At 43.9% G+C, this 27,919-nt stretch overlaps 1 protein-coding gene across 6 annotated transcripts in view; it reads left to right on the top strand.

The window, feature by feature from the left end:
- LOC124301224 (transcription factor AP-2-epsilon) overlaps positions 1 to 27,919 on the top strand; it is a 205,393-nt gene that overhangs the window by 164,167 nt on the left and 13,307 nt on the right. For 5 of the 6 annotated variants that reach the window (XM_046756018.1, XM_046756016.1, XM_046756014.1 and 2 more), the window contains 3 exons: positions 1,882 to 2,073; positions 7,159 to 7,210; positions 27,135 to 27,333. In XM_046756018.1, coding sequence (XP_046611974.1) covers positions 1,882 to 2,073; positions 7,159 to 7,210; positions 27,135 to 27,333 — 443 coding nt within the window. The remainder of the gene's footprint in view (positions 1 to 1,881; positions 2,074 to 7,158; positions 7,211 to 27,134; positions 27,334 to 27,919) is intronic. The other variant, XM_046756015.1, reaches the window with a different exon arrangement.

Below are 27,919 nucleotides of genomic sequence, written 5' to 3'. Positions count from 1 at the left end.
ACAGAGGCCGGATTGCCAGTGAACCAAATCGACAATATTAGATGTCACCGTAAGGAGGTTCACCGTTTAGTAGCACCAAATTTCCAGCAGATTTCCTAGATCGACGCAAAAAACTTACATATACGCGATACGGTTCTAAGTAGTTGAACAAGTGTCATGCGATGACGTAGAGATGAATCAATGAATTTGATTACCTTCCTAATCCAACCAGAAAGTAAGCAATCTGGACGGAAATGGACTGGTGTTAAATCTGCAGTAGAACAGGTGAATAATTCCGTCCCACCTCATCTCACCTCAGCTCACCTCAACCCCGTGAGTATTTGTTGTGTATCGATACCCTTGGCGTGGGTAATTCGACGGTCAAGCTGCGGTTGAATAAGATGGGTTACACGTGGGTCTTGAGTTAGATGCGAATAAATGGCGTATAAGCGATTGAGTGACGGTTAAACAGACAGCGTGGATAATCAATCGTCGTTAGTCAGCCGGTGCTGGCTTTTGTCTCGTTATATCTGGCCAGAGGTATACAGACGATTTGCGATTACTTAGGAAGGAGCGCGAGCGTCTTAGCTCCGCTGGTGCATCGGGCAGATATATCGTCGGGCATAATACGTCTTCCATTCGCTTTGCAAGTGACACATTCACTCTTCGCCATAGGATAGAACAGACAAGACACGTGGGCAGGCAGGTAGGTAGGTAGGTAGGCGCTTGATGCACTTCAGTCAAATTGGCTCGCACGCGGCTTGTGATCGCTTTATAGTCCGCTGTTGGCGTGCAGCCGGCCCGCTTCACCTCCACCACGCGCTGATATGCATAAAACGTAGAATCCGACAATGCAACGCCAGATATACCTGTATTATACCACTTCCAGGACGATAATTGCCTGGGAACTGTAACACCAGAAGGATCAATTCCATCGACGATTGGCATATTTACTACAATCATTGCCAACTATTCTCTTCGCTCGTTTAACACCACGGGTATGTAGGTAGGTAGGATATGATAATATCCGCTGCACGCATATTCCTTTCCAGTCGTAAATTTCCTCCCGCTGTTCAGTGATGTATATGTTTATAACACGTTGTCTTCATTATACGTCCGCGGATGGAAATATCTCGTCCAACCTGCCGTTTCGAAAATTAACAACTTTGTTATATCCTTCCAATCGAAGATTGCACAAGACGAAATCGCTTCGAAATTATACACGCAGCTCCACCTGAACGCGTACGCTTGACTCGATGATCGTGGGTACATAACGCATGAGAAAAGATTTGCTCGCCCTAATAAGTTTTGCTGCAAACTGACGTTAACGTGATTTAATCGATGTTGGCACACGCTTCGGCCGTATAACGAGTAGCTCTGGGCACTGAGGCGAGTCGTATATTCCCTACGCGTATTCAAAAAGAAATATAGATGACACGAGTAAATCTATCGGTCGTCCTTGTTCCCATCAAAGTTGCGCAGCAACCAGTTTATTACAAGTCTATATAAATATTACGCGCAGGCAAATGATTCATGGAATTTCGATCTCCATTTTGTGTTTTCAACATATTATGTATATTACACAACGCGGCGCAAAGACGGACGAAGATTAACCGTACCGATCATTGGCATTTTAATCATCATATTAACTCACGCTTACCGTGGCGTCGCGAGCTTTGGAACCTCGTTCTCCAATCACCACAGATTACAACCGTCCGGTTGTCTCGTGAGATTACGAACACCGTGTCATAACGTGTCCTCGGGTCCAAAAAAGAGCGAATTTAAAATTTGTACAACGCAAGCCCGAAAAAATATGAATCAGAAGAATAGGAATAGCAATAATTTATCTCGCCAGTACGAAGCAGCTTGATTAAAATGTAAATTTTTCTCGTATTGTTTCAGACGAACATGCATGCCTCGTTTCCCTACGATGGTGGTCGAGGCAGCGGAGGAGGTGGCGGCGGAGGCGGAGGTCGAGGCGTCGAGTACGGCGGCGTCAGACGTCCCGACGCCCTGCTGCCACCCCCGGGACTCGACCAAACCGACCTAGTACTACACACAAGCCTCGTTGACGACCCCCAGGTGAGCGATGATGTACGTAATCGAACAATTTTCTTATTATTTATATTATTTTAATATTATTATTCGTTCGGCTGTAAGAGGTGCGCGGGACAATTGTCCGTCGGGTAAATTTAAAAAAGTTGTAAGATCGTCCAATTTTGTGTTGATAATCCACGCGCGAGCAACAAATGAATCGGTAAATAAGTAAGATTCCTGCACGCATACGAGAAGCTCGGCCCTTTTTGACGACGCAATTTCGACGATCACAAACCTTCGGCGAGTTTCGTTTGATCCGATCTCGGTAGACTTTTTTTTTTATCTCGTTTCTTACGCTGTCATCGGGAAAGTCCCGTTGTACGATCGTCGAAGCCGCATTGCTTGGTAATTGGCCTTTGCCAATATCTCTGGTCCTGCGTCGATCGATGTATCGATCGATCGATCCCTGTACGATCGGTCTCGATGTCCTCGTAAAAAGTTATTAATATAATTATACCTTGATCGGTGACAATTATTATTCCAGAGGGTTAAAGAGTCTCATGCCTCGGCGCTTTCCGCTCGCTCCTGCAACGCCTTTGCATTTTTTAAAATACATACATCCACAACGTCTCGGTTACACCCAGCGAATATCAAGGCATACGTGACTCTACAGTCGCGAGGGGAAATTCAAATACTCAAGGTGGACATTCGCCGAACGGCGAGCCAGTTTTGCAATATTATAAATCTCGTTAGCTAGGGTCTTAAATCGTTATCGGATCTTTGTACACCGAAATGAACAGGTCTGGTCCGCTTTCGCAATGTTGCAGGCCGTCGTACGTTTCGCTGTTTTCTACACCCGTGACGTGGTTCCGTGATTTGGCGAAGGAGTAAATGAAAAATCATAAAAAATGTAAACGGTGATATTTGTTAGTACAAATTGACCGGGTCGTCTAAATTGAAAGTTAGGGAACGAGAAAACAAATGTTTTAAAAACCTCCATCAACGTGACTTGCTTCAATGATAGTAGAAACGAATGACAAAACGACCGTACTATGTAAATGAAATGAATCTTACCAAATTCGAATAACAACGAACTGAGATATCACTATTTTTAGGTGGTTTTAATGGAAATGGTTTTATAATTAGACCGTTCAAAATGATCAAACTCTGGAGTTCTCGAAACTTTTTTTTTTTTATAAATAGTCATCTTCCCAAAGTAAATAAAAATAAATTTGTATAATTATCTACGGTAAAACAATTGTTCATTGACAATTACGTTCGCGCTTTATACTCGTCACTGTACAACATAACGGAACAATGTGCGCCAAAGAGCGTTGTGGAACATTACGAGGTTAAGAGTGAATACCTCTCTCGGGTCGCGTTCATCCGCGGTAAATTAGACGCACGTGAACGCAGGGAATGAACGAACGGACGAAAATTACACCGGCAAAGGGATCAGTATTATACATCTAACGCGGGGCATCGGCATTATTTCTAGGCGCGGTGTCTAACCACGAGTTCGAAAATTATATGGGTCCTATTTTCGGGTCCGGCGAAACGTCGTCGCCGGAATAATGCGCGCGAGAGAGAAAGAGAGAGAGAGAGAAAATAGAGGGAGAGAGACAATTAGGAGAAGGGGGTATACCGAAGCCCCTGCATCACTCGAGCTCGGCATAATTACAATCGAGGCCTGATTTTCGGCGGCGTCATTCACGAATAATAATTAACTTCTTAATCTATTTTAAATTATGATGAACAACACTTCGTATTGGAGAAAATGGCCGCCCGGCTCTTCCACCGGCCGGTGCATGGATCACCTCGAGCTAATGTCACTGGTGAATCGGGCTAGCGAGCAGCTACCACACCATAAATGCACTCTCTTACACCTTCCATTATTTCTCTCTTCCCTTCGTACACCGTACGACGGTTGCAAAAACGAAAATAAGGAATAACGTATTAGGAAAGGATCGTATCCTGGATATCGCAGGTCCTCGGCTCAATTGCCACAGAGACACACAATAACCTCTGTACGGCTGGATAATGTCGCTCGTTTATCACCCTTGCCGTGATAAGTTGACTCGAAACGTCGGGATCCGAGGAGAGAACGGAGTAATAACGCGGCGATGCACAATCGCGCGATATGCTCGAAGGCGAATGCGGTAGAAACTCATAATCAGGGACGTGTGGGTGCCTTACATATGATATATCCGCGGGTGTAGCAATACCCGCAAACGTGGCCCACACGCAGGCATGCAGCAGCACGATGCTGCACGTATCTCTGCCTACCTCTTGCTTCGCAACACGCGTATCCCATAAGACATCACGCGTCCGTTCCGACATCATTCCTCATCTGTCCGGGCTCTCCTGGGATATGTAAATATTTGCGCGCGATTATTATCGTGATTATTATTGAAAATTATACGTTTCACGGGGTATTTATTCACGTGCGCGGTGATCGCTTCGAGCGTATGCGGTATGTATGTTCGTACATATGTATAGTACACATATCTGTATATGTGCATACATACACCCTGCGTAATCCGTGTAGCTGTAACTCGCGCGTTTGAGTCAACGCGTGAAATCACACACCTCCGAAGTGATGGGGTAAAATTCGCAGATATGTACACGCTTGCGAATTATGCAATATCGTCGAAAGCGCGCTTATTAGGAGACATCTGTAGTGTGTACCTACACTGAAAAAAACTCACAAATAAACCGCGAAATAATAGGACAAAGTTCCGCACCGCTAGCGGCGCTCGCTTTGCTTATTTTTTTATTTTTGTGTTTCAGTTTTTGCGCTCCGAGCTAACTTTACGCAAGATTTATACTAAAAGTAAACACACGTGCCCGCGTGATTTTCGATGCGAATAAAACACGTTTGAAGGTATTCGGCAGCCTAGATGCCGTGCCGCGTTTACAAGACCAGAAAAGTTTTATTTTTCATAATTGATAAAAAAGTTTGCCAATTTTCAATCGACAACAATAATTAGTCCATCAATTTTTGCTCAGTGTTCAAACTTTATTTTCTGTCCAATATACGGTAGACGTGGATCACATACGCTACGACATGTACATATAAGATTGGACTCTTTTTCGTCGCTGTCCTGTTCTACAGAGGCTTAGTTAGCTGTTAATCTAAGCTGGTTATACGGTCGCCTAATGAAACAAGCCTGCTACAGGTGCTAAGATTATTTTGTTCGACCTTTTTATTCTCTGCTTCTTTCTAATCCTCGTCACCTCTCAGCGTGATAATTCGAGTTCAGACGTGTTATATGATTTCGTGTTAGGTCGATGGACAGTGAATTCAGGTCTTCTTGGACAAAGGTTCACATTCCTCTGTACGCTTCGATATACTTTCCGTTATAAATACCGTGGATAATTTGATTCGCTTTTATTTGAGGCACGCAGTGCGTGACGACGGTCAAAAAAAATACGTTGAACCTCCTCAGATTGCTGCTCCTCATTTCTTTCATATTCTTAATTTTCTTCTTCTATCTTGAACAAATCGTCACAACTGGCATACGTGGAGGTCGTTTGATATACCTGCGAAGGTGCAAAGATACAAGCTTGGCAGTCGAACAACGCCAAAACGAGGCGAGCTCACCGCTATCTCGAATACGTAGAAACTTTTTATTCCTCCTCCTTCTCCCCCTTCTCGGTAATTCCATAATTGCGCATAGTTGACCCGTGTTCCGGAATCCGAGGTGGAATTTTTCGCGGGCGCGACTGCAGAGACGAAACAATTCGAAAGCGCGGTCCGAGATGCGAAATGTAGATACATATAGGAAAGAATTGCCAAGCTCGGAGATAATTTTTTGCAAAAAATTAAATAAAATAAAATCAAATGAAAATTACCTTTCTCACAGCATCGCAAAAATGTTGCATAAAATAAGAATGTCCAAATTATAACGGAGAAAAAAAATGCCAAACAAATTCCATGCACTTTCTCGACTGTCCGATTACAGGCGACGAGATGGAAGAAAACGGAAGCCCCGGTCGATAATTATTATTGTACGCAGAAACATTAAAGTCGTTCACAACAGATTTGACGCGATGCAGGTGGCTTCGTCCGGGCTTACAAATGTGTTACCGTAATATATTACACGTGAGCATCGAACGAAGAACCCGTTTATTTCTACAACGTTATACTCGTTGGCCAGAGATAGGTTAATTAATAATAATTAGGCGGACTTTGCCACCGAGGCGTTGAGACGCGAGACGACAGCTAATCACGTTACGAGATGCTCTTGCAGAAATAATTAAGTGTAACAAATTGAGTCGCCGCTCGTGAAAACGGAGATGGCAAAGCCGTCAGGGTCAGAGCTCCTCGTGCGGCAAACGTTCGCAGATATCCGCGAAAAAATGCGAAGATATTCCAGGAAAGAATCTCGAATTTTTTTTCCTTCAATCTCGCGTGCATAACACGGCGGAATAACCTTATCGAAAAGTCCGATACATCGAGTCTTTGACCGAACGGTCGAGAGGCGCATTTTATATTAAAAATGGAAGTGGGAGGGCGAAGTCTTCTGACCTATCTCGGATATTGTTATTACCTCGAGTAACGTTTCATGATATTGTAATATCAGGAAGAATTTAATTTAAATATTTTCGGATACGTATTATACTCTGTCTGATGATATTCATTGGAACGACCCACTGGCCGTTCAGTGTTTTCGGTACCGGATATACTCACGGATTTTATTACATACGTTTAACCACTCACGCACACCCCAAGTTTTCGCGAGTAAAACCTGTGTACGATATGTTGTAATTTACTTTTAATCAACTTCGATCAGGCATCCCGTCGAAATTATTCCATCTGCCAGATATTTGCTGACGAAAAAGCCGCAGGCTATTTCTCTTACATAAATATAATCTGCAGTCTGCACGCATTTGTGCGCACAGCGTTGAATGTCCCAAATTTTGATGTTTCTTCAAGGCTTTTCAATAGAGTTAATCGTATTGTTGTACGATACGATGGTCGAAACTACGTAATTAGCTACATTCATTCGTTGGATTAAAATCGAAGTTATTCACATCGAATTGGAATGGAATTTCGTAATTCAGCACTGTGTGACTTTTCAAAGTCGACGCAATTTTCATATTCACGCATCTAATTCCTTCCACTTTCTCCATTTTCAGAACACGAACGTCGACGACGGTGGTTTCATGAACGATCTGCCTATCCTAAAGAGTAAGTAGACAACAAATTCTTTGATTTCCTATAGTCCTAAAATATAGTCCTAAAATTTCTTCGAAACCTCGTCCCAGATCTCTGGTTCACTTTATATTTCAAAAATAGTAATAATTCGGGGGATCGCGTTTCCCCCGTGGTTACCATGACGGGTTTCATCGGAGAAAACTGCAGGAGCACGTCGTCTCGGCTAGATCCCCGACAAGAGTCTCGTTGCACAGACTTGAACGTAGCCGCAGTACGGAGGAGAATCCGAGACAGGTTCGATATAGGCAGAGATAGTTAGCGGAAATGATCGGCATTTTCACTCTGATGTCACATGTAGACCGAGGGCAGTTAGGTGCACCAGGCGGTCCAGCGGGTTACGCAACGCTTATCCACTTATCCATTTACCTCCCGAAGGATGTGTTACAGATCGTTATTCGCGAGCTGACCGACCATAAGGAAACTTGCGCACCGCGCTGCGGACTTGGAACAGGATACATACTCATGCTTCGACGCCGGACGTATCCTCGACGGTAAATTGGACGTCTCTGGCAAATGCAGTCCGGACAGACGTCAGATTTTAAAACGATTCTAAAACCTACCATTCTCGACTCTGCTCCCAACTTTATTGGCTCTAATTTCGAGCTTGTCCGGATGTTTCGCTCTGGGTATGGAATCCGACGTACCGTGTCCAGCCTTTGAATACATCCATACTCGACATATTCCCTCACCCTGGTGTGACGTGCAATTTCTCGTAATACAGACCTAGATTTCGAATGATCGTAATCAGGTAATCTTCGAGTAAGCACTAATATTGGGAAAATGTCGCGAAATCGGAAGGCAAAGAGCGTGAAAACAGTCGAGGGTAGCCTGCGCGGGTCGCGTAATGAGGCATATAATAACCTCGGGTGACATTCGGACAAACAACCATCTGTATATGGGTTTGTTGAAGCACGTCGGGGTCCCCGTGACGAGGAGTACTTAGGAGAGTTCCCGCCCCAAAACTGCGCCCCGCAGACAAATTACAATGACAATACGAAATCGGATCCCTCGCCAAGGGAGCATTTAGGGTCTCTCTCCCCGCCTTTTCCCCCGTAGTCAGCTTCGCTCTTACTTATTTCGTTTTTTTTTCTCTTCTCTCTCTCTCTCTCTCTTTCTTTATCCTTGTTCCTTTTTTCCTTCCAGTCTCCGCTTCGCACCTCTCTCACAATATACTGGTAATTCTATAGCATTTGTACCTTTCTACTATTGTGTATTCCGAACAGTCTATTATATTGTTCTTCCCGCCATGCCACCGTTAGCGCCTGCCAACGACTCACTCGTCTCCGGTTCGCTCCTGCGGGTCTTTTAAAATGCGTTATACGTTTTTGAGGAAGGGGGGGGGGGGGGAGGGGGAGAGGCGATTGGTTGGCCTACACCAAAAAGCAACCTTCGCCTAAATACCAACGACGCACAAAGCGCGCGCAGCCTGGCTTATTAGCTTAATATTTAAGGCGGGGGTACATTGTAGACGATCCGCAGGGACGAGGGGTGGTTCGGATCTTCGAGTGCCCGTTGTTACGGTTGCCATTGTGGTCTAATAAGCAGGTAATCTACCGCCATATGTGGTCGACTTTCTACGTTTCATTTTACGCGCTCGGCACATGCGTTATATGGGTACAAAAGGTAGATGTAGATAGCGGGGCGTATCTAGCTAGACTTGGGCAGGTAGGGGACTCGTTATTTCTCGCGTCGAGCTCGACAGATCGTTGGAGCGATATTTGACGGCTAAATACGATCAGAGCTCAAGATGGGACAGATCCCCGCGAGTACTTGTACAACGATTCGGATGATCGGGAGTGAAGAAATCGAGAAATGAAAATGTAGATAGGAAAACAATGCGCGGGACATTCGATTAGGTAATGCCAATTAATTTCCAGTACCGCCGCGGCTTTCTACATCCTGTGCCCGCCGATGTATCGGCTATACGCGCGTCTGTGACCCAAGCTGACTGACAAATGAACGAGAGGAGAGAAATCTTATCGGTTCAAATAGATCGCCGAGTGAGGTACCGGTAGCAAACGAACGATGGAACGAGAACGCCCGGGTTTGGTGATCGAGCTCTAGCCGGCTTCGGGAGGCATTACACTTCTCGGAAGCCAACGTACAATTAATTTTATCTTCATACTTTCGTCATACCACGGTATACGAAATCGCCTCGCCTCGGATCGCCTTCCTCGCGCGACGTTCCGCGGCCGCTGGCCGATCCGACGAATCGGAAGGCCGGACTGACCGGCAGCGCCAATCGAGCGCCGCGGCTTCGCAGGATCACAATGACGGAGAGACTCGTCCTGCGCCAAGCGGCGCAATCGTGAAATCTTGACGGTAGTTCCGCGGCCGTGTGATGGACCCGAAGAGCCGGTCAGACATACAAGGGCTACAGAGAACTCCTGGCCGCCGGTTGCGCTCACAGTTTCGATCCCGTATCGATCGGAAGTCACTCTCCGCGTTCGCTCGAACGTACGCAATACGCACACGCGCATGCGTGTCGAGGGATGGGGACGCCGCCTACACCCGTTACCGTTCTCCTTGCTTGTGAGAAATGAGAAAGAAACAGCCGCCTGGCAATATGCGCCAGGGATAAGGGCACAATGAAACAGAAATTGAAGAAGCAGAGAGCGAGAGAAAGAGAGAGTGAGACGAAAATCACGACGGAGGAATCAAAAGTCGAATGATAATGTCCGGAGACAGTAGCAGATCTTATCTCGGACCCTACTTGCTTGCCTGTATATTTTACACAGGCGAACCGCGTACCGGGTGCCTTTATCCATCCGTTTATACCCCGCTTATCCACCGCTTATCCGTCAGGGGATCTCTCGGCACGGTAGACGCCTCGTGTAACACGCATGGCTCAATGAGTATTCAAAAAAGGTCTCGACCGATCGTATGCCCGGATTAATATCACGGTATATATGCAACCACGGTTTCGTTATCCCACTTTTCTAACCTGCCTGCACCAGCTTCTAATTCTATTTATTTTTTTCGTCTCTCCCCTCCTCCTCGATCGATCCTCTTTCGAAGGAACGATAATGGCCGGCAAATAGCCGACTATGATTGGAGTTACTTTTTCATCCGCGGGAAATAGTCTGCAGCTTAGAAATCTTGCATATAGCGAGCTTTCACAGTCGGCACCGAGCCACTTTACACGCGTTCCGTAATATACGGCGCGGACATTTCAATTACGACGATAATTTACGACCATCTTTAACACCTACGAGTTTCGCAATTATTGTATGCTTATAATATAACCGTTCCTCCAAGATGTTGGAACACCGGCTGCGCATTCGGAACCTCGTTAATACGAGAACTGATCGTCGATTTCCGATTGGTCGATAATTCGGTCGAGAGTCAAAGCCACCCGGATTACGATGGGCGAAATTTTATTCGATGTATTTATTGCACTTGAGAGTTTCAGAGAGAGCTACCTACATTCTAACTCGTTACTCATTATAGAGAAACAATTACCATCGTAATGAGGAAGCGGATAGTGGCGTAAAGATGAAAAAGAAATTTTATTCCTATTTCGCACTGGTCTTTGTACGATTCCGCAGTAATGAGTTGGACATTTTTTAGCCAAAAAATTGCGCTCAGCGTTTGTCTATGGATCGAGTCGATGCGGTCGGTCAAGTTCTGCGACGTTCTGCAACTTTCTTCCTCCGGGTGGAATTGATCGAGTATCGACGTCCCGGGCTCATTTGTATGTAGGATACACGCGTGGCTGGATTGTGCATGTATCGCTCGGCTTGATGGTACCCAATTTAATCCGCTCTGGAGCAACTCGATATTCTCCTAATCCCTCGGTAAATATTTCCTGTATCGGTCTTATAATCCGGGATAAAGCGGCGCGCGCGCGCTTGCGCTAAGTGAACGAGCGATTCGCGTTTATACGTACATACATACATGCACAGAGCGATCGGGTTCGCTTATACGGAATTGCAAGGAAAGACGACGACGAGTGCCCGCGTACCTGATCCGAGTACCATTCCAGATACTCATTCTGTGTGGCCTTTCGTAGAATACTCCCGATCGAAATCGAGGAATTCGCTTCTGTATCTAGGAAATTGCAGCTGCAGACACGACGACGGTACTTTGATTAATCAACTTTTCTCGCGTCTTAATTAACGGCGCGATAATACGTAGGTGTATACATAAGTGTCTTGTGCACACTTACGTAATTATGTCAACCAGCCGAAACCGACTTGCGTAATCGAACACGCCATTAGTTTAGCTCGATTTTGAAAATAAGCTTTGCGTATCGTTTCGAATAATATTCAATACCGGGAGTCTAAATTACAAACGAATTAATTTCCCGCCATTCAGATTTTTTTCTCTTCATTTCCTTCCACCGCGGCTGAGAATGATTAGGTATTCGTATAGCGGGTAATATTCTTAGTATTCTCAGATGATTCACAAGGTCGCGAAGTGCTGCGTACATACGTATGTAACGCAGCTCGGTTGCCATCTCGGCCGTACATAGACGGTCTTCCGCGTATGAAATTATACCCGATATGTTGTACCGCGGGAGTTTACACAAATAGCGGAAGAAATCGGACGAGTTTTTGCAGCCAATCAGCGGTTGCGCACGGTGATTACCTCAGTCGTTGATGATTAGTGACGTGTGGTCAGCATTAAGAATAATTAATCATTGGAACGAGCCCGCACAGACATAGTCCCTCCCATTATGTTAATCGTCTTTTTATCACCATTTAATGATACTCACAATCTCATCCCAGATTTAATCACGATCAAGTCATAACCGTACATGTATGCACGTATCTGCCTGTTATATGACCTTACGCATGTATGTGTATGTCTCTGAACAAATTGTTTTCGAACTCGATATCACGTGCCGAATGTGTGTTACGTCGTCAGGCAAAGTTGACCTACCGACTTCAGGCTTCGTCTTTCTTTCGAATGCGTGATCTAGAAAATCATTTCTTTCCCATTAAGGCGATTCGATCGCGTAACAAGTTAACGTACCTTCCAGATCCTTCTGTCCTCTTTCTCTGTCATACCATTGATCAAAATCTATTTTAGCGAACATTTGATTCGTGAATGTTCTCAGATTCGAAACGATCGTTAATTAAACGAACAAACTTTATTCAGCTAATTTTCAGTACCTGTCCGGTAAATTTTTTCAATTATCGTTGCAAATATCTGTGACTCGATTCGGTTCAGGCCGGAATCTCCACATCGGTATAAAGGGATAATCTTGATCGTCAGATCAAAATGTATAATCGGTTGTGCGTCCTTTGGCAGAATCTACCGTAAGTCTTTATTTATCGGCTGTCGTTTCGCGTGCGAAACAGCTGTGCGAGAGGTGCGTTAACCTTGAAATCAATCGATTAGACAACGTTGGATATTCCGTGAAAAGTATCGGCGAACCCCTCGGTGAAATTACACGTTAAAATATTTCTAATCGTGGGTACGCCTCGAGACTGTACAATAAACTGCAGTAACGAATCAGCGAGAAACGACATTTGGAAAACGCAAAGCGAGCTCTGCGTTTCGACTCAGCGTGTCGTCGGCGCTGTTCTCGCACCCGAGTGCATCGCGTAGCGGCTACACCTTTCTAAAATGAAATCTTAATAGAATTAGGGAACGCCAATGCCCGCATGCCCTCGGGCGTCATCCCCCGTGGCTACGCTCCTAAGGGGTGAGAAGTCACACCCCAGCTGCTCGGGGCCACCGGCTACCGACCAATCGGGCACCCGGTCATAAAGAAAAGGCGTTCTACGTGCCGATTGGCCCGCTTCCGGCGCGTTGATTGCCCGGAAAATTGTGCGTGCGACGAACCCGCGTAGTGCGAGATTCGATAAATTGATACAGGATATCGGAAATTTGTCGATCCCATCTTACAACTTTCCTAATTCCTTCATGCACCGCGCGTTGGGGGAGAACACTTTTTTTCTCGCAATGTTATTGCGAGGTGCGAAGGACGAGACGTATCTCGTGCATCCTGGAACGGTGACCCGGGGTCGATCGGATCACGCGGGGCCGATGAAACACCTTGCGACACGCAGAGCGCGAGGTGTCGGTTTATCGTCACGTTATATACCATCGGTGGAATATTAATTTATCAATCTTTTTACCATCTCTCCAACGACCGTGTCATATAACATTATCATAAATCATAATCCATATACATATGCTCATTACGGCTCAGCTCGCTACCAGTCATTAGAACCTTTCGTGAAGTCTTGTATCGTAGCGTTGAAGCACGTCACGATGTTCCTGCGTAGGTTACAGTACCCGCCACTCGGACAATCATATTATCTCCGGTTGATTTGAATAATTTTGTCAATTAAGTAATTGTAATTAACCTTACTGTTTCGATATATAACACGATACACGTATAATACGAATATACGTACCGCCACACACACACACGCACGCGCGGTTGTCTGCGATTGGAAATAAATCAACCTATCCCGCTTAATCGATGTTTTTTTAATGGACATTGAGTGTAGACATGTTAACGACGGTCCAGCATCACGATAACGAGAATTAAAGTGAAACAGCTGCTAGGGTCTTGTAGGTATACCGTTACACCTCGACCGCGGATAGACTGTTCGGTAATTTTTTGTGAACGAAACAAATCGGTGACACGCGTTCGCCTTTTTCAACAGCAATGCGTTCCGATCTTGGCAATGGTTCGGAATTGGCTTTCGGCGGTCTATCGCAATTATTGCCGACTGGTTTGGGTAGAAGATCAGACCGTTTATGAAATCTCTGCAATGGCATCCATCCGTGCGGCCGAAGTCGTTGATACTACGGTTTAATCACTGGATCGGAGGACTCGACGAATCGCGTCGAGCCTTTCGCAGCAACGGCGTGGAAAATAACCCGCGTGTACCTGTATATAAGTTAACCTGTGGCAAAAAATGCTAATTCGATGTTGTTTAACGCGGTTAAAATCGAGCAATCCAACCTCTGTTTTGCATTTTTTAATTAATGCCAAATCGAGCGAACGACAGCTCTAACGGTGAAACAATTCAGAGGAACCGAAAGCGTGGGCAGGTGTGCCCAGATATATAATATCACGTATATCGTGTATGTATACCCATAATGCAAGCGTGGGTCGCGACTCGCTGCGTGGGTCGTGTCTCTGAGTATACGCAAGGCACTCCGCGAGTTGGGCCGAATGAAATTCTCGACGTCGGCGAACTTTGATTCGAGTCGAATACCCTCGATCAAGATTTACGGAGTATACTTTTGCTGTAATTTGTTGGGAATCAACGATGTTCGATTCACTCCGCGATATCTCCGACTCTGCGAGGAAAAGGTTCCCGCCTATTACGCGTCCCGTGAAATTTCAAACGCGAAACGCGGTCCCAGGCTCACCTCTATCTTGGGCCTTAGGCCCGCTCTTCTCACAAATGCGATCGCTGTGTAGCGTGCCTACAAGCGGCGTGTTTCGCCTCTTGGAACATTTCGTAACACGCGTGTACCGATGTGACAAGATTGAGACAGCGTTTCATGCGAAGCGTGAACGAGCCGGATAGATGATACAGAGATAAAACTTCAACGACGGATCCGCCACGGCGAAATGGAACGCAAGCACATCGGTTGAAGCTCTTCCAAGCTGGGCAGTGAGTCGGGATATCCTAGAGAGCCGCGAACTGTGACACTTGGAACTTGAAACTTATCCGATGGGTTTTCGATTCGAAACTAGAACGGAGATGTTAGTTATTTTCTAACGATCGTTTCGTCTTTTGCCTTGTTTCACCTCATTTCGTAAGCCTGTCTCATTTATTTGTCGGTCAAAACATGTTTCGAAAACCGTTCGGACGCGTAGACGCGTTAAGAATTGGCCGAATATTTCATCCTTAATGGTTTCTAGTTATAATAGCCGTGACTCGCGTTAATCGATCGACGCCAACTGTTTTCGATCATTTTTATTGCAAATTGCACCGAGGTTAATGCCGGGGTTATGAAATGTACCGTTAAATACCGCTCAAGTGAAATATTTCCGCGTAATCGAACGGGGGTTAAAATTAATAAAACCACTATGTTATAGTCTGGCGATACTCGCCCGTCTAGGGTATCATTAATCCTCACTTCACTGCACTTGTTCCTACACCGTACATTTTGTATATTCGTCAAAAGTATCGGGTAATTTATTGAACTCGGTATCACTGATCTGGTGAATACATCGAGCCGTTGCGCGTAATTTCTGCGAATACTGTAGACTTATCCACAGTCGTAGTCGTGTACAGAGTTCAATTAGTACTGAAAAATCGTTAGGCTAATGTTATCGTTTGCTCATTGATCATCGGTATATGGTTTCATATTTCGCGCATCGTCATTTACAAAGCTTTAAAACTTTACACAAGTTCAGAGATCATCATTTTTTGCTTCTCGTCATTGCCAAATCTGTTCGGACTGACCGCATAACCACGTGTTTTACATTTTTTTTTTTTCTCCTTCCATTCTCGGACGTAGGCCGGTTGGATCGTGATTTATGAACCTCTTCGGGATAATCAAAAATGAATACATGTTTTCTTCCTATTCAACGCCACTCTTCGCAAGCATCCATTGCAATTGATCAAATGCTGGCCGACATAATGGAAGCGAATATCCTGTATAAAAATCATCCCGATTAAATTTGATTTATCCTATTTTCGAAGGGCCAAAACTCTTCTCAACGGCAAGTGATTCTCGTCCCTGTTTTTGTACATAGCAAAGTAATAGAATGCGAATGATTAGATACAGATATACAAGGCATTAGTATATGACCAAGGTTTGGTTGGGAAACTTGTACGGATAGAAACGTCATGCTGGTTTCTTCGCGTTGATAATCGAGCAACAATAAGTGAGTCGTTAACTACTCGTTAAATCGCACTTCGTTCCGGCTTTGTTGAAATAGAATCAAGGTCCCAAACAACACCGTGACCACTTGTTCGAAGATTAAAATTTGAAAATTCTTCATCCTCGTCGTCAGCGCGTTAAGTCGCGCAGGCGACGGTTCTGTTTTCTCAAGTCGTCGGGGTGAAAAAGAAAAAGAAAAAGAAAAAAAGAAATTTGATTCGATATTAAACTACGTTTCACGGGTTTAATTCAGGTTGAATGTAGAAAGGTTGACGTTTGATTGGCACCTGAACCGGTAAACTCGGACTAATCAAATGCTCGAGGAGAACATCGGTTGAGATATTTCGGTGTTTTCCCATGCTAGTCGACCGGACGTTACAATTTGTTTCTATATATCGCTGTCACCATATACTTTCGTGAGTCAGATTCAACGCCGGCGTGATATTTTGACGAAGCAGCATAAGCGACGTGATTAATTAGGCATGCAGGCTAGTATATCAGATTAGGTACGCTGGCTAAATGTTAATTCGGTTCCCGTTTGAACGAGCGAAAAAAAATGAATATTTTCACATGGTCCCATTGACTCTTTGAATCATTGAAATCAGGTTACCGTATATCTCTCCGTATCATTGACGCGTAATTCATCAATCTCCAAATATATAAAAATAATCGTCCACCAATCCCTCGGCGATACTCCCACTTTTCATCCCAATGAAGAATCTGTGATTAATAATTCGTTTTGTCACGTTCAAACCGCATCCATTTATATATTTTTTCCTCACCTTTATTACTACTAGTATTATTGTTACTGTTATTTTACGTCACAGTTCACGAGCTGTCTCGGAATGGAGAAACTCTGGCAGAGACAAGAGGCGTGATCGCGACTGTATTGCGAATTAATATAATAATACGGAGGACGTCGACGTTTGGATTGACAATCGCATCGCCAACGTCGTCGCTGCCGATTTCACTTGTCGGGTATCGACTATCGACTATTTTTAATCACTTTGTGTATTTTCATAATGTAATTTAACGGTGCAATTTTAATCACCCTCAATTCATTATCCCGGTAATGACTTTCGCCGCCGGCAATGCGACTGTAGGATTATAGCTGCAGGTATTCCCACGTATATACATATATATATATGTATGTATATATATGCGGCAAAACCGGTCCATTGTCAAATCACTTGAACGGTTATACGAACTTGACGTCCATGCAGCGTGCAGTAACAGGAGCCGTTGTCATTCCGATTGACAGAGCAGCCGATCAAATCGCATAACCGATAACGCGGGGTTGTGAAAATCACGTACTGAAAAATAAACAACGAGTTGTCGCCGTTGTGAATTGGTGGCTCCTCGACGCGGACCGAAAAGAGAGACGTGATTATCTTCACCGACTCCGACCATGTATGGGGATCTAAAATCTAGATTCTATTCTCTATATGGCCGTGTTATTAATAATTGTGAATCTCGAGTGAGGTAGCGATTATTTATCTAGGAAACCTTGGTTCTCTGAAAAGGTATGACCGCAGCAGAGGGTCTTTCCTCACTCCTGATTCTCCTGTACGTATATGCTCCTCTATGGCAGCGAGATTATTCCGAGGCATAACCACGCGTTGCGCAACGGCCAAATATCGCATAATGACCAACGACACTTAATAGCCGTGTGGCTCGCTCTAATGAAATTTATTTACATAACATTTGCCCGATGGTTTTGAGCAAAGTGTAACAAGCCATTGTGGGCCTTTGTCCACTGTCTTAGCTGGAATCGGACCGGGCGTAGGCTTGATTCAGCCGCGGGAGAGCATTGAAAACCACCGACATGGGTGTATTCATTTAACGAGTGTCAATTATCCTTAGTTATTCTTGCGAGTTGAACCTGCGGACGCCACCGTTCCCGCATTCATCTTAGACTCTTTTTACCCTCCTTTCTTTTCTTCTTATCCTTCTTCGTTTGTACACCGCGGTCGTATTTTTATTTCCACCATTACTCCACACCTGCAGCTTATTCCTTCGTGCTAAATTACACGTTCGACTAAGACACGAAGCGTGGACAGAACACAGGCCTTGCACACCGACACGCCAAGACCACCATTACGTTATACAGTGTGTCTTGATCGAATCGCCGTACTGCTTTCTTGACGGTCCATTGAAATTTAATTTTTAACTTGATGCAAATATCGTGTCGTTGATGCAGTTCGAAACGCAGGCTCGTAGCAAACTCTCGGTCACAAATTGCTGCAATCACATTTGGCGTATGCTGCCATAAACTTCTCCGATATTATCGGAAAATGGTTCGATCATGTGGGTACATTAATTGCATGCGTATATAATTTTCAGAGACCATAGATCCAAACAATGGTAAAAAGTTTTGCAGTATTGCTTGAGTTTTTATTTCGAAAATGTGGGCAACTTAGCTGTAAACCGAAAACTACAAGTCTATAATACCTCACCGGACTCTTTCCTCAGCTGAGAAAAACTTCTTGCGTTGAAATAAGCATGGCTCGAATCTTCGGGCCCTTTTTCCGATCTCGTTTCTTCCCGAAGCTCTTTGCAGAGTGTCCCAAGTCTGGTCTCTCTCCGTCTTATAACGTGCCAGTGGCAGAGCAAGTCGCAATTGTTCCTTCTCTCTCCTCGGTCGCGTGCAGTTGGCGGTGCTAATTGTGCAGAGCTTCACTCTGCCTTCCGAGGATACCGAAACGACCTTGCGCGCAACACCGTGCTTGGAATGACGGTAACACCGAGAAACGACCGAAAGGCCTTACCACTGTTATTAAGAAAACCCAGCAGCATTGCGGTAGCCGAGCTCGGACTGTAATGTAGATTATCGAGTATACAGACTGACTCCCATTTGCGATGGCTTCGTTATCCGACGGTCGGAGATTTCTCGGAGTTTCTCCGTGAAGGTTGAAAAATCGAGGATCATCGACGGAAGCTTACTCGTATACACACAAACATCGATTTACGTCCATGAAAATCTGTCAAGCCAGTCTTTTTCAACTTTATTTTCTTCTTCTAAAATCCACGGTAATCACCATTCGTCTGGCTTATACCTGCACTACAGGCGCTTCCTACTTGTAGCTGGTAAGTGAGGAGTTGGTTACAAAGTAGGATGTAAAACGGCACGTTGGTATGTGCAGCGTCTAATATCGAAGGAATATCTGTAAATCAAACCATTCCGGGTGTGATTACCAACACCCGTGGCGAGTGCTCACTGCCCACTAAGCTTGTACAACCAACACCTTAGCGACCGCGGGAAACTCCACTCGTATGCTACTTCAGTAGCTTTTGCATCTCGTCGTCTCTCATTAATTATTATTCATTCCTACCATAGCCGTGTACTTTGGTACTAACACTTGTGCATTCGCGCGTTTGCTCCATCACGCGTGTCTGGTCTTATCGAGGCGAAACCCCATCATCTCGTGCAGTATGCAAATTGGATTTCCTAGTGTAAAACTGATTTGCTTCGGTGCAAGAGTGGACGGTCATGACTGGTTTACGAAATGACATACGAAATGATTGATACTTTCTACAATTTTAACAACACATTCGCCCGGAATGAACTCAACAATTCTCTCAAGGTCAGGAGTCTTCGATAAGTCTGGATAAAAAATCGATCCATTCTCAATTTTGTAGGCACTAAGTACCTCAGATGACCCGATCTCTTCTTATTCTAAAAATCGTAGCGTGTAACAAGGTTTCGAGGAATCACAGATCAAGGCTTAGCTTGTGATGTATGTATTTTCAATCTGTACACCATCTTCTGGTAGATGGTGTCTAGGACAAGTCGCGTGTACGGCTTCCCCGATCGGCACCTGATATACCTGGGATCGTGTCGCGTACCTGTCCCCGTCATAGTGTACACACAAGTATATGCATATATACGTATACCAACATACCTACACCATATGCAGTCGGTTGGTAGGTACAATTTGTCACCTGGCGTCGTGGATATAACACGGTAACGAGCCAGCCTAGGTGCTAAAAGGTTAGTCACGACTTCCAGGACACAGTGTCTCCGCCTCTCATTCGACTTCCACGAGAGATTAACTGTTATCGCTCCGCGCAGCGCAAGTTCCTTACCGGGTACATGCCTGATATTCCATGAGAACTCATCGCGCCTCGTTCTTTCGTGATAAAACAAAATTTTTGTTAACTTCGACTCAAAGAAGTACAACGATAGAAGGAGTTTTTTTTCACTTCAACAAGATGCTTGTAACCTTCATTTACGCCCGGCGAAAAGATAAGGCACGATGGTCTTCTGAATGAACTCGGCTCATCGACGGGATGCGGTGTGCCTAGTGGGCGTTACAAGTGCCGGTTAATAGCAAAACTACCGAGCGAACTACGGTGTAATTTTCATTCCAACGGAAACGAGCCTGAGCACTGCAGGATGGCAACAAGAGCAAGCCGACCACCGCATCAATGAAAGTTGGCATCCAATCGCGTGTACGAACCTGGCGTTATACATATAATGCAGGTACGCGCTTCACGTGGAAGTCATTGGGAATTCTGACTTTTTCAGGAGACCTTGTAAGTCAATGATTTATGCGCGGTAGCTGCGATATGTGCGGAGCAGACAATGTCGTAAGTATATCATAAATACTTATCGGAACGATACGAAACCGAAAGCAGAACCAGCACGTCGGAAATTGCGTCAACGTTATCTCGCTTCGGTGGAAACTGAAGTAAATTCCATGGAGCAGGTTCAACCGATCCTTCGAACTTCAGGTCGCGCATGTATAATAGCCTGAATTACGAAGAGGATAATTTGCCTGCTCACATATGCATAGCAGTGAAGTATAGCCTGAAAAATAAATAAATTCGAACGTTGGAGAAGGTGAACTTCCAGGGGGGCCGCGGGCTCGCAGACTAATTAAAAAGGGCTGCAAAGTGTCGGTAATAAAATAACGCGATAATCATCTGGTTGATTATTTAACCTGAACGGTTAATTAGAACAGTGTAATTAACATGGTTCGCGCACGTAACGCGACGCAATTTATCATTCTCATCGTCACATATCTGCGGGCAAACGAGCGATCCTGCTTTCAAGCTCAACTTATGAATCGACAAATTCGAGCGTACGTCGATAAGAACATTACATCATCCTGTGCTGACATCTACCGCTCGACGATACTGGATTACAAGTTTGCAATGTATGCGCGGAAGTTGTAGCGCGGTATTGCCGATTCTGTAATAACTGATTACTGCAGTGAAAGATGAAAATTATGTGGTTACACACGTCGCCTACACGTGGTTTTATACAGCGTTGTGCACCAACTGCCGGCGCCTTGGCCGCAACACTTCTGCCTTTTTCCTCCTGCGAGGATTATACGGGATATTCGTGGCTGTCAGCGACCGTCAAGACTTAATTACACCTGCACCCTGCACGAGCCGGATTTATTAATCGCGAGTCGTTGTTTTATCGCGTGCATACCTGCACCTGTGTCGTTTATGCAGTCAGACCCTGCGGGTGATCGTGGTATAACGCCTTTACCCGGAGTCGATTTACGTGACGGTTTCACGTTCGGAAAAGGTTACGCAAAGCCGAGGCTTGCAACAAGTTGTACATGTGCATACGCCCATACACATATATATGTACGCTTACACGAGCAGGTGAGAACCACAGTCGAGGAACGGTCCGTGTCCTGGTGTCCCCGATGATAACGGATCCTGGTCAAGACGTGGACGGCCTATTAAGTTATTAGTTACTACCATTAAAAGTCAACTGGCACTGATCTTTGCCTCGTGGTTGGGATCCGCGTTCTCTTCAAAGATACACGACTTATTCATGGCGCGATGATGCGTAGTTTCTTTTGGCTTTCATTTCTGAAATTACACACCCGTCAAATCAGAGGTTTTGAAAATTACTACGCGTGCTCGTTTAAACACGGATGGCCAAATTAATTCATCGTTTGTACTCTATCGAATCACGCGACTTTTTCGGCAGAAGGTAAATTGCCCGGTAAATTGATCAGTGATGGTCAACGAATTCTACAGATACCAAATCATTGCTGCAGGTACGATCTCGGAATATTGAGGACTCGTAACACGCAAAGCCACTTCAACTAAGCAAACTGAGTCGATCCGAGTGAGGACAGTTTCTCAAGAGCCTTGGAGGCTTCTGCGAAGACGTTGTGAGTCTGTTTGAGATGTCTGTCCAGAAAGTCCTGCGGAACTCGTGTACCTACCTACGATTGCATGTGAAGTAGTACAGGCCTCTTCACGAAGTCGGTATACTGCAGTTTTGAGCATGCAGTGCAGACGATGAATAAACGACGCTGAGTGTTTTCAGGAGTGTTGAAAAGTATTGCAAGCAACGGCGAGAACTCACGACTGCAGCGTACATTCGACGATGATTCTAGTACTATCCAAAAAGATGTCCAGTGTTGAATGAAAGAAGAGGTCAAGTTCACAACGGAATCGCATTTCAATGTGTATTGAGTAGCATATCTTCATCGGCGTGGAAACGGAGCGAAAATTCCTTCCAGTTCGACTATACACGTTTGATAGTAACACTTTCGCCGTACTTAATTCCTGCGCGAATGAGTGAATCGATCGAACCCTGGGAGGAGTTACTTTTCGATCACTAAATCACATGTTTGGTTAGAAAGTCGAGCAAAAAGAAAAAAAATCAATGGAATCGAAGCGTGTATAATAATTTAAGTATATCTTGGATGAATACGGTGTAATAATTCAGACTAATCCGAAATTTCTCCGCAAGATTAGATCAATCAGAAATTCAATGGGAGTGATGATGGCTCAGAACTGTGTCCGACGTCAATCATCACGTCTTGTTTACATGTGAATCGTTCAGGTTACACCGTTACCCGACTGTTTCGGCCCCATGTGAGGGAGGAATAGAAAATGATTTATGGTTACACGCTCGCGGGCCTCGATCTATTTGGTGTATAATTGGATAAACGGTGTGGCCTATTTGCTTGCCCATGGTAAATCATGGCCTAGTCAGCTTCGAGTGTGAGAAGAAGTAGAAAGAAAAAAATGGGAGACGTGAAAAAATGGACGCGTTTATTATAGTTTATTGACTGACGAACGGCACGTGTCGTCGCTAAATCGTGAGAAGCTGAGAGTTCAACGGAGGAGTAATAAAGATCACCGCGTAGGCGAAAAAGACGATTAAAGTTAAGGTTCCAATTCTTAAATACAGAAACTTAATCTGAGCCGTGATGGAAAATCGTTATAACATGGATCATAGGCAGTAAAATGGTTTAAGCTTACTTCAGCTATACAGAGTTAGGAAGCTGTAACATTTTTATAGTCAATTCGTATAACTGCATAGGAAATGAGCGTAATTACAACTTCTTAGGCAGCTCCGTAAGATGAATTTATTTTGACAAAATCGTTACGTACGATCGTTTTATTGGATGGTCGAAAACGCTTGTACCGTAAATAGCGATAATTACGATGACCGATAAAAAATACGATTCTTAAGATCATATGGCCGCTGCAGTATAGTAAATTTCCAAGTTAATGTAGGATCCCGGACAGCTGTTGCTGGTTTTATTAGCTCCTTCTTTCTCCGCAAATCAGACCGCGCTGACTTTTTTCTGCATACAAAACTGATATTTGCAAAATCTTTTGATAACGCATAAGAGCGATTGTACTCTCAATTAACGTGATCTAAACTCGTAATTTCAACTTATCAAGTAAGTTTCTACACAATCCAAATTGCCTGGCGTCATTTTATCCACCGCGTATGGAAGTTGCGGGAAGTCTGGAAGTGCGCGTATGCCAAGGAAGATCAATAAGTTCCGCAATTCGGACAAGTAGCTACACAGATATTGCCAAGAGTTTCTACTTAATTACGAAGCATAATTACTCTATCCTTTCAGCTACCGAAGTTTCCAACACGCGTTCGTACGACTTAGCATCAAAGATCCCCATAAAGCCATCAAACATCTTAAGTTGCGTGTGCATGCGAACCGTGGCCTGTTGTTACGGGTTCGTACACTGTGCGATTCTCTGAAAAATTATCTATTATCGATTCTCTGTCTGTGGGTCATAGATCGGACAATGATCAGTTTTATTATGTGGTCATTAACTGGTAGAGGGAACGGGTTCGAAACGATTTGCCACGTAAAAAGAATATAAAAGTAACTAAATGCGAACGGATCGTCTGTCAATGAAACATTCAACAGTAGGATGAAAATGTGAATTGTTATTCATTATTTTATGCTTATTTTCATGCACATTTCTAGGAGCGTAATTGGTGCGTTCTGTTCCGCAGCGTGCCGTGATCGCGATTGCAATTGGTACGTACCTGTTTGTTTATACTGCGAACCATCGTTTCATACATGCATTATATAGCGCGTGGAGAGTGAGACGAAGAAACTGCGGCATATAAGAATCAGGAAACCTTGGCACGCCTAATTAACCTAAACAATTTGCCAACGGTAATGGCTAATTGTCCGTAAGCTGTACTACAGGAGTTATAACATATAAATGGCAGTAAACGTTTCTGTAAAATGATTACTCCTTTACGGGAGAATCTTAAGGGCAGGGTTATTTCAGAATTTATATACCTATAACTATAAGTATGTATACGTGGAGCAATTTAACGTGTAAATCCCATCGCGCGGTGAGGAGGGCACGCTTTTCTACCTATACCGTTTATTGATGGATGATGAAAAGGGAGGATGATCTATCGATCATGACCCGCTGCTCTTTTAATACCAGCTGTAGGAGTTACCGCGATTATATGATACAAGTTGGGTGCCCTATTGAAAGGAGATGACGATTAAATCGCGAATAAATCTAACAACTATATAAGTATGTGCATACATTGTATAAATGGCCGTTCGCGATTTCGTAGTAAACAACGTGTCAAATGTCAAGAAACACGCGAAGCCAGGTATTTTTTATCAATCTGTACAATTACTTTCATCGAATTAATACTCTTATTTTTTAACCAATTAATTATATTCATTCTTTTTTCTGCCTGGACTATTATGTACATTTTCAGACCAAAGTTAGTTTTGCAAAACAGCAATGACAAGTGTGACCACGTGGTAAAGAAAGTAATAATTCAATTTTAAAGAAAAAAAAGCGGAGAAATTAAATAGTGTCCGAATTAAGTAGCTTGAGAATATGTTATATACTCTTCTGGATAAAATTGCGAACTGCAAAATAAAGTAATCATCTGCAATTAATAAGGTTGTAAAACAACGTGTATACATGAATCCATCTATACACGGTGAGTTATTAACATTTATTTTCTCTCACCTACCGTCACCCTTCTCGCTCTCTTCTTCTTTATCTACTTTACCAGACGTTATATATCATTGCTTCGTTACATGCGTGCGTGAAAGGATAGTTTCAAGCTTTTTTCGAGGGATATGAGAAAAAAATATGATATAAGACGAGTGAGAGTTACCTAGTGAGAGAATTCACGTCGCGAGTAACACTCGTCGATCAATTAAGCGAACGAAGTCGCATTTAAAGCGCAGTTGCCTCCTTCGAAATATGATTAACCACAGGAAGCGATCGTGGTTACTTTTTTTCTCGTGCTATCCACATCGAGCAAAATCCTTGGAACGGCTGCAGACGATGAAAAATAAATTAAAAACTGTTTTTTTCCTTTTCTTTTAATTTTTTTTTTTTCTCTTTTAATTTGTTCCATTCTCTCCTGTACGTAAGTGATAATAATTTCTAATCAACGTTGCTAGTGAAAACCCGGGCGTAAACATGACGCCTATTTATTTGCTCCATAAATTAACAACGTTTCATCAAACTGAATATATAATACCTGCATAGGTTGTAATTTCATCTACGGAACGTAAGATGTAGGCATATGTTATTTATTTCGTCTAAGCGATCGCGATATCCTCTCGAACTTATCCTTGCTACAAGTCTATCGTTCTATCCGTTTTACAACCTCTCGTTCGGTATTAATAACCCTGAATAAAAATGACGCAACGGAAACTAATCATTTAATTTTAGAGAATTAAAATGCTGCTGTGTAGCGGAGCTGGCCGTAGCTTATACGGCAGTCGCTGCAGAGTAAAATAAAACTCATTCGAATCTCCTGTGTTCACTTATAATGTATCCTGGACGCGGCTAATCGCGCGCAGGCACTTAACGATGAGCTATTAACAACCATCGAGCACAGAAGATCGCTAATTGTCCAATGTAATTGCAGTAATCAGGTCGCACGGTGTGTCGATCGATCGTTTTATTTCTTCCCCCATACTCATATCTCAGGTGTGTTAAGTTAGCCGTGCTTCGCAGCCTGGCCAAGGTAGAAGTAAGAAAGAGAAATTTGCCTGTTGATTAAACCCTTCGGTGGCCGGATCACGAGTCATCTAATTTTTGAGATTCTATTTCAACGAAACATCGGAATTAGTTGACAGTTTTCAATTCTGTTAATCATGCCAACTAACCCTGCATAGAAATTCATATAATTGGCGTGTATGTAACACGTACGTAACGCAAAATGAAATTTGACGAATGGGGTTTGTTTCGTCACAGAATTGCCGATACACTAAAATTTTACTTTACATCTGCGGCTTATAGTGTAACACTGAAATTTTGTGGCGAAACCGGTCGTTCGATCTGACTGATTATCACGGCCATATATTAATGGGCCGAACTGAAACGAGATGTGTGCCGAATATGAATTCGATTTTGTATAATGTTAAATACCGTTAAATGTTTGGGAGTCTCTTATTAGCGGTGATTATAGGCCAGAAACATAGTAGTCCAATTTTCGAATGTGCCTTGTTTCGATCAATAACCAACCAGATGTTACGTTTTGTTCGATTACTTCTTTTGCTCTGTACAAATTCTCTATAATTCGAATTCTGCCGATGTAAAAAATGGTGAAAAAAAAAACTTGGCGAATTTAATTACAGGAGGTGAAACAAGTTTACGCATGCTTTGAGAATAAAATAATATTGATCGCGAGTAAGCTATGAACTGTGAACAGACTCAAAGAGGAATCGATTCCAGCTGAATTTCTCGAAAGACAGAAAAAGGGACAAAAAAAAAAAGAAAAAGAACACGAAAAATTGAGCCCCATTAAAGCAAAGTAAGATATTAACTCCGTTTTTCTTCTCGTTTATTCCAGGCATGAAGACGTCGGAGAGAGGCGAAAAAGGGATGCTTTCTGGGAACGCTCAGCCTGCAGACGTCTTCTGCTCGGTACCCGGCCGACTTTCTCTATTGAGTAGCACCAGCAAGTACAAAGTGACGGTGGCAGAAGTCCAAAGACGGTTGTCACCCCCGGAGTGCCTCAACGCTAGTCTTTTGGGCGGCGTTCTGAGGAGGTAAGTTAGTGTCGCTCCAACATCTCTTTACTTCCCCGCGAGCGTAATTTTCGATGACTGTATTTCTCACCTATGTTTCATAATTTTTACTGTCGTATCGTCGGTTCGTCACACAACCAATACATGTATATTATAAGAACTAGCGATATTGCCTCAGGGATTTTGCTTCGAGTCATTTGACCATTGGCACTCAACGCGACAAAAAGGATGAAACTGTGGGAGAGATTTTTGACGTTTGAAAAAAGCGGCAAAACTCCCGCTAGGCTGACAATGAGTAAGAAAACACCGACTTGAAATGGTTTTACTACGTTCGGTCGTTGCGTTCCCGTCCACGGTATTCCCATTCACGACCATCATTCTCACGGGTGGCTCTCGAGAGTAAATCCCATTCATGCGTTTTGTACCGTCGTTTCAAGCAGCTGCTCTTCTCCCGGCTGTTGCTTGTTTCTAGATTTTATGTCGCACTCGCGAGATGAGGCAGAAATTTATTACGAAATCCCCTAGTTCCGACTGCACATCTTCAGAATGACTTGAAATAATTATTGTTTAAGCCTAAAAACCCAAAGACTAGTAATAATGTGCAATC

The sequence above is a fragment of the Neodiprion virginianus genome, chromosome 3, assembly GCF_021901495.1.
Source record: "Neodiprion virginianus isolate iyNeoVirg1 chromosome 3, iyNeoVirg1.1, whole genome shotgun sequence".
In the NCBI taxonomy this organism is placed as follows: domain Eukaryota; kingdom Metazoa; phylum Arthropoda; class Insecta; order Hymenoptera; family Diprionidae; genus Neodiprion; species Neodiprion virginianus.
The sequence above is the reverse complement of the archived record's forward strand: the minus strand, read 5'-3'. Positions and strand labels throughout refer to the sequence as shown.